The sequence below is a fragment of the Trichosurus vulpecula genome, chromosome 1, assembly GCF_011100635.1.
Source record: "Trichosurus vulpecula isolate mTriVul1 chromosome 1, mTriVul1.pri, whole genome shotgun sequence".
Classification (NCBI taxonomy): Eukaryota; Metazoa; Chordata; class Mammalia; order Diprotodontia; family Phalangeridae; genus Trichosurus; species Trichosurus vulpecula.
Genome location: NC_050573.1, coordinates 114954635 through 114963020, shown reverse-complemented (window position 1 = coordinate 114963020; position 8386 = coordinate 114954635). Strand labels below are relative to the sequence as shown.

The following is an 8386-nucleotide window of genomic DNA, read 5'->3' as shown; positions in this document are numbered from 1 at the left end:
AGAATGTACACCATCTTGGAGTGGGTGGGAGGGTTGAAATGGGGAGAAAATTCATAATTCAAAGTCTAGTGAAAATCAATGCTGAAAACTAAATATATTAAATAAATAAAATAAATAAATATTTAAAAAAAGAAGTATAATATAGAGGAAAGACCACTGGATTTAGAATCAAGAATGAAGATGTAACAAGAGTAGGGAAATGTGATCATTGTCCCAGGAAGCCAAAATGCAGAGGGTTTTTGGCAGCACTTATACTCCTTTAGCAATGGAGAAATGATTGAGTTTAGGATTCAGTTAGCAAGAATAATAAATTTTATTTATTTATTTTGGGGAACAATTGTGGTTAAGTGACTTGCCCAAGGTCACACAGCTTGTATGTGTCTGATGCTGGATTTGAATTCAGGTCCTCCTGACTCTGGGCCCAGTACTGTATCCACCGTATCACCTAGCTGCCCCCAAAATAATTAATTTTAAAAAGAACTTACCAGATGTTGTGTGTACCTTCTCTCTTCACCTTTAGCAGTGGAATAATTTTTCTGTATTTCAAATCTCTATCGATCATCCCCTTCAACTGAATTTGTCTTTAAAAAATTAATTTGAAAGTACTTATGTTTCTTGCAAACTCAGGTCTTAGGCCCAAAAAATGCTTGTAACTACCTGGGTTCAGATCCTAGAACCATTACTCACCGGCTGTATGACTTTGGATGAGTTATTTTTATCTCTTTGAAACTGTTTCTGCCTATGTAGAATGGAGATCATAATGCCTGCCCTACCTAACTTGCAGGGCTGGTGTGAGGATTAAAAGGATTAAATGTGATAATGCTTATAAGGTCTTTGTGACCCTTAATGCATTATAAAAAGTCATCTCTCATCATTGGAGTTGTTATTCTTGTGGCCTCCTGAATGATGCTTATGTATTTCACGCTCCTGTATCCCCATTCAATGTCTAAAGAATGAGGGCTCAGTTTTTTGTTCTTAGACAAATCCCTGAAAGTAGAAGGCACATAGCTTTTTGTTACTTTTGGTCAGTCATTTTAGTCATGTCCAACTCTTTGTGACCCCATTTGGGGTTTGCTTGGCAAAGATATTGGAATGGTTTGCCATTTCCTTCTCCAGCTCATTTTACAGATGAAGAAACTGAGGTAAACAGGGGTAAGTAACTTACCAGGGGCTGCACAGCTAGTAAGTGTCTGAGATCAGATTTGAACTCAGGTCTTCCTGACTCCAAGCCTAGGCTTCTATCTACTGTGTCATTTAGCTGCCTATGACATGTAGCTAAATTGTCCCCAAAATAACAATTCAATGTTGAATCTTTAAGGGCAGATTTTATTTCATTTTGTCTTTGTATCTCTAGTTCCTAGTACATGGGAAGCACTTAATAAATGGTTACTGAAACAAAAACCAAAATTTAAAATCAAAACTTTAAGATTTACAAAGCAACTTACATTTGTTATCTTACATGAGTCTTCTAAGGCAGATAATACAGGTATTACCATCCCCATCTTAAGGATGAGAACACTGAGACTCAAAGAAATAAAACTATATTCCCAGACTCACAATAATTATTTAATGTGAGTCAGTGTTTGAACCCCGGTTTCTTCTGACCCCAGGTCCAAAATTCTTTCTGTTATGGTATTGTGCCTTTATGAAACCTGCTCATTCTTAACCAGCTACAATGTGCAATGTCTTTCACAGGAATTATCACTACTTGCCATTTGAGGCCAAGAAGCCATGTGTCTACTTCATGAGCTCGTGGGGAGATCAGACCTTCAGGCTCCATTGGTCCAATATGCTTGACAAAATGGCTGACAGCCTAGTAAGTGCTTTTGATGGGTTGAAATCTTTAAAATGAATGAAGAACCAGGGGGACAGGAAACATTTTTTAGCTACCCAGGAGAGCCTTGGCTTGAGTTTCACCAAACATTTACTGAGATTGCACATTTTGGCAGAGTTCCTCTTTACTCCACCCACCCTCACTCTCCCCCATTCCTTCAACTCAATCTAGGAACAAGAAATTTCTTCTATAAAGTGTAAAATTTCCTCAAAGACAGAGGGCTCTAGAGCTATGGGCTAGATTTTAAAGAACTGAGCCCTTTTGACACAAGGTCAACATCAAGATAACATGGAGTCTTTCTATGACATCCTCAGCCTCTACTTTCTGTCACTTACCTCATCTCCCTACACTATAGTGAGCATTTTTGTCAATATGCTTCCTCTCTGTTCGTATTTGAACCTTCATCCCTCCTTTTCTAATGAAAGGCTCTGTCTCTTTTAAATAGAATTCCAGGAATCAGTAAACAGATGGGGCAGAGGGGACTTTTCCTTCTGTTAAATTATGCCTAGCTACTTGGCAGATGGCTTCATCCATGTTTAAGGCTGGTTCTTCTATTTTGGGCAAATATGTTTCTAAGAGTACTGATTCAATTACATTTAAATATTTATTGTTGTTGGTGTCGTTCTGTCGTTTTTCAGTCATGTCCAACTCTTTGTGACCTCATGTGGGGTTTTCTTGGCAAAGATACTAGAGTGGTTTGCCATTTCCTTCTCTAGATCATTTTGTAGATGAGGAAACTGAGGCAAACAGGCTGAAGTGACTTGCCCAGAATCACACAGTTAGGAAGTTTCTGAAGCTAGATTTGAACTAAGAAAGAGCAGTCTTTGTGACTCCAGGACCGGAACTCTATCCACTGTGCCACCTAGCTGTCCTCAGTGATGACCTAGAACAATCTTTTTATTCTCTTCCTGTCTCCAGGCCTGGTGCTCTATCCACGGCATCACCTAGCTGCTCTGTTTATACTTCTTACATGTTGTGCATTCAGCATTGTGCTAGCTTGGGGAGATACAGGGTTTAAATAGGACAACAACAATATTGCTAGCAGATGGTATGGGGGTGTAAGACCAACAACAAGAGCACACAGGAAGGCTGTGAGCACAGGTACTTAGATCTGCTTTTCTAAGGAAAGCAACTTTAAGGGGTTTACAATCTCATTTTAATTAAACATACATATATCATTCACTTAGTTCCGGGGGAAAAGTCAGCACCCTGAACTTCAGAGAAAATACAAACAGAAATTATATAAACAGAGCAAATAAAGAAAAATCAACAAACAGGCTTCTGTCTGACCATAGCAATACATACATAGTTACCAGAGAGAGAAGCACCAACATCTGGGTTTTCAAAGCAGGGTGGGGGGAGTTGGGGGGGAGACTCCTTAACAGCTACCCAGAGTCTCCACATGAGTACTCTTCCAATGATTGAGCCCCAAAGCAAAATGCTAACCTCAGAGCATATATATCCTATTTAGGGCCCTGGGGCTTAGTGCCTACTTAGCAAAAGGATGTAGGCCTGAGGCTTAGCATCTACTTAGCAAAAGGGTGTGAGAAAGACCTTTAATCACACTAGCTCTAAGTCATATATATTGTTTCCAATCAACGAGTCTTGATTCAAACAAAGGCAAGACTCAAAGGCACTTGATTGCTTTAGTGCTGAGAAGCACTCCAAAACAAAAGACAACAAAAAGTCCTACTTTGCTTCCCATTACAGGAGCTTACAATCTTGAAGGAAAACGTACCAGCAGCTATGGGCAGCTAGGTGGTACAGTGGATAGAAAACAAGGATTGGAGTCAGAAGACTTGAATTCAAATCCTATCTCAGACACTTAACTAGTTGTGTGACCCCCGAACAAGACACTTGATCTCTTTTTGCCTCAGTTTCTTCATCTGTAAGATAGGGATCATAATAGCAACTACCTTGTTCTGAAATCAAATAGTTAACACATGCAAAGTGATTGGTAAACCTTAAAGCTCTATAAAAATGCTAGCAATTAAATATATATTATCTATCTATCTACACATACACACCTATACAACTATAATACCAAATCATCCATAAAAAGTACAGTAAAGTAGATATATTACAAGGAGAACCTGGGTTTAACTCCCAACTCTGCTAGTTACTACTTGGTGACCTTGGGTAAGTCATTGAAATTCTCTGACCTTCAGTTTCCTCTTTGAAAAAATGAGTAAGTTGAATAGATGCTAGCTAAGGTTTCTTCTAGCTCAAGTTTTCTGATTCCTCCTAGTATATTTTCCTAGTTCATAGGTGATAGGTGAAGCGGTGATACCAGAAGAATTCAGCAAGGGAGAAAATGTAGAGAGAAAAGAGCTCCCAGGATAGAACCTGAGAGGAAGCCAGTCTTGGGGATGGGGTCATGGGGAGGAGGGGTAGATAGAAGATGAATAATGATCCAACAAACGAGACTAAGAATAAGTGATCAGGCAGGTAGAGGAGAACCAACCAATCAATCAATCGATAAACGTATATTAAGCACCTATTGAAAAGAGTCATAGAAGCCAGGGGAAGAAGATACTAGGAGGAGGTAGTAGTCTACAGTATCAAAAACTTCAGAAATTTTTTTTAAATGAGGACTAAGAAAAGAGGACTGAATTTTGAAATAAAGCAATCTTTGCCATTTTTGGAGGATGTAGTTTCAGTAGAGTACTAAGGTAGGAAGCTAGATGGCATGGGGTTAAGAAGTAAAGGAGTAGCAATTGTGAGTATAGGTGACTTTTTCTAGGGGCCTGGTAATTAAAGGGAAGAGGGATAAAGGAAGATAGCTTGAGGGGATATCAGCATCAACTGAAGACTTTTGAAGATTAGGGAAGACTCTAGTAGGTTTGTAGAGTGTAAAGAAGGACCCCGTAGGTCAGAAAGGCTTGACGATGAGAGAGAAGGAATGAACGAGATCTAGAAATGCCTGGAAGAAACAGAAGAGAATTGGATCAAATTGAACTTCTATTTGTATCCCCAATGCCTGGCACAGGGTCTGGCCCTTAGGGTGTTTAATAAGTGTATGCTGATTGAGTGATTAATTAATTGATATCTAGTGCAAGACTCAGCCCTGGGTACAAAGAACCTGGGCAGCATCCCTCCCCAACCTGATATCACATAAAACTAGACAATGCAATATATAAGTGATCATAGCACGTGACAGGTGAGACTTCTCTGAAGGAACTTATGAGCTTTTCCTCTGCTTTTTGTTTTCAGGAAGAAAGTATAGAAGAAGGAAAAGAATTGATAAAAGTTTCAGAGGAGGAATCAGAAGGGAAAATAAAGGCTGCTCTCAACAACTTTATTGGTCAAAGCAGGTACTTAAGAGAAATGTCCCTACTTAATTGGTTGGAAACTACAAAGCAGGTTGCAGGGAGGTTGGGGTGGGGGAGAGGGATGACAAAATAAAACCTCTCCTGAGAAACATGTTTTTAACTACCTGGAAAAACTGGCTAACTATGCAGTAAAAATTGCAATTTGACAATTTTAAATTCCTAATCACTTTATGTGTAGATTTTACTTTTACAATGCAACAAGACTAACAAAAATTTTTATGTCCCTTTCTGCACTTTTTATTACTTCTTCTGCATGTTTTCTTTTTATTAGTTTATTTTTATTTATTTTTATAACACAGAGATTTTAAAAATTCTTTTTAGCTCCAAATTTCCTCCCTCTCTCCTCCCATCCATCAAGAAGGCAAGAAAAATAAAAGCTATTACAAATACTATACTCATGCAAAACAAATTTCCATATTAACCATGTTCAGAGAAAAAGGCAAGAAAGAGAAAAAATGCTTCAGTCTATGCCCTGAGTCATCAGCTACCTCCTTGTTCTTAAACAATTGAAGCAAAAATTAAATTTCATAGACATTTCTCAAACAAACTTCAGTAATTCAATGATTCTTATCCATGAGAGTGCTCCTTTCTGCTGATCCATAGGCTTTTTACCTTCTTTTTTCCTGATGCCTTTTATTTGAATAAAACAGCATAATTATTTTCTAATACCTCTCTCTCCTCTCCTCTGCTCCATCCTCCAGCCTAAGCAGTCTCTGCTCACCACAAAGAAAGGCAGTTAAGCAAAGACAATAGAGTAACTATGTCTGATAGTATTTTCAATATTCTCAACCCAAAGCCTCCCACCATTCCAAGAAAAAGAAGTGCAATTCTTTATCTCTTTTCCAGGGCTAAGATTAGTCATTAATAGCTAATAGCTAACATTTCAAAGTTTGTGAAGCACTTTACATAGATTATCTCATCTGAGCCTCCAAATAGCCTTCAAGTCATACTCATCTTACAGATAAGTTCTGTAAAATATTCAGCTCCTCAACCTACTCCCATGAGCTACTCTTTCATCCCATCTCACTTATACACAAAGATGGCCAGACCTTGATCTTGCTGCTATCACCCACAAATGTATCATGCCACATTCGAGAATTTTGAAATCCCCTTATCTGATCATAATCCATGGCTTTCCACCACTCCTGTCTTCCCAAACCATGCCCTATTTTGTCCACACTACAACATTCAAACCCTCCTTGATCGTGAAGTTCTCTTTCCCAAGCCATCACCCCCACACTAAGAACTCAACTCTTTTCCCCTTTGTGACCATCTGGTGAAACAATTTAATTGACAGCATCCTGTTCTCTTGCATCTCCCCCCCTCATCTTCAAAAGAAAATAAAACAAAAAACTCTTATATTGCCACTTGTGCCTTGCCAACTTTCTGCCTTGGATCACTCTCACCACCCACTGCCCTTGTTACCATACTCATGTTGCTGAACAAAGGCAGAGAAAACCATGTCACCACTCTGACTGGATCTATCATAGATTTATGTTATATAACCTCAAATGAGTCTTCATTGCCACCAGGTGATCCTACTATACTTCCCTTATCAATTCACTACCCCTCTTCCCACATCTGCTCTTCCAAATCTTTTCATCCCTCTTCAAACCTCTTGGGCTCCTCCTCCTTCCACCCTCTCAGCTGAGAACCTTGCCTCATATTTTATGGAAAAAAATTTGAAGCCATTTGCCATTAGCCCTCTCCGCTCTTTCTTCTTCATCTCATACCACTCAGATACCTTTTGCCACTATCTCCTCCTTCATCCCTTTTTCACACAAAGAGGTGGCCCCTCTCCTTGCCAAGGCAAACCCTTCTACCTGCACAAGTGATCCTATCCTGTTATCCCCCAACAGATTCTCCCCTCAGTCATCCTCATTTTCTCACTTATCTTCATCTTTCCCTCTCTGCTAGCTTCTTCCCTACTGCCTACAAATATGTCCAAGTATTCTCCATCTTAAAAAAACCCTCACTTGATACTTCCATCCCCACTATCATCCTATAGCTCTTCTTCCTTTGTGACAAAACTCCTTGAGAAGGCTGTCTACAATAGCAACTTCTACTTCCTCTCTTCTTAACCCCTTACAATCTAGCTTCTGGTCTCATATTTCCACTGGAACCACTCTCTTTAAAGTTACCAGTGATTTGTTAATTGACAAATCCAGTGGCCTTTTTTCAATTCTCAATGTACTTGACCTCTCTGCAGCCTTTGACACTGTTGATAATCTTCTCTTTGATTCTTTCTTCTCTTTAGGTTTACAGGACACCACTAGCTCTTGGGCTGCTTCTTCTCAGACTCCTTTGCAGGATTCTCATCCACATCACACGTGCTAACCATAGGTATCCCACAGGGTTCTGTCCTAGCCCCTCTTCTCTTTTCCTTCTATGATACTTTACTTGGAGATCTCATCAGCTCCCATGGATTTAATTATCATCTCTAGGCAGCTGATTTTTAAATCTACCTTTCCTGCTTCAATCTCTCTGCTGACTTCTCATCTCCCATTTCCAATTTCCTTTTAGACATCTTGAACTGGATATCCAGTAGAAAGCTTAAACTCAACATGTCGAAAACTGAACGTACTGTCTTTCCCTCCTAAACCCCACTCTCCCACCCCCAAACTTCTCTAGTGTTGTTGAGGGTGACACCGTCCTCTCAGTCCCCCAGGCTCACAACCTAGGACTCATCTTGGATTCCTCACTATTCTCAGGCACCAGCCCTCCATATCCAAGCTGTTGTGAAGGCCTATTGATTTCACCTTTACAATATTTCTTGAATTCACCCTCTTCTCTCCTCTGGCACTGACACTGCTCTGGTACAGACCCTCATCACCTCATGCTTGAAGTATCACCATACTGCACTGGTTGTTCTGCCTGCTTCAAGTCCTTACCCACTCCAATCTGTCCCTCCGTTTAGCCACTAAAGTGATTTTCCTGAAGCACAGGTCTGATTATGTCAATCCTTTACTCAGTAAACTCCAGTGGCTTCTCATAATGCCCAGGATCAAAAACAAAATCCTCTGTTTGGCATTTAAAGCCCTTCATAACCTAGGCTTCTCCTACCCTTTGAATCTTCTTAACACTTTACTCCTCCGCATATACTCTTTGAATCAGTGACATTGACTTCCTTGCTCTTTCACAAACAAGACTTTCCATTTTCTCTGGCTGTCCCCCGGGTCTGGAACACTTTTCTTCATCACTTCTGCCAGTTTACTTCCCT

General features: G+C 39.8%; 1 protein-coding gene across 1 annotated transcript in view; it reads left to right on the top strand.

Moving 5' to 3' along the window:
• Positions 1–8386, top strand: part of FER1L6 (fer-1 like family member 6) — a 205173-nt gene that overhangs the window by 57045 nt on the left and 139742 nt on the right. The window contains exons 13-14 of the mRNA XM_036739631.1: positions 1696–1816; positions 5048–5148. Of these exons, the coding sequence (XP_036595526.1) occupies positions 1696–1816; positions 5048–5148 (222 nt within the window). The remainder of the gene's footprint in view (positions 1–1695; positions 1817–5047; positions 5149–8386) is intronic.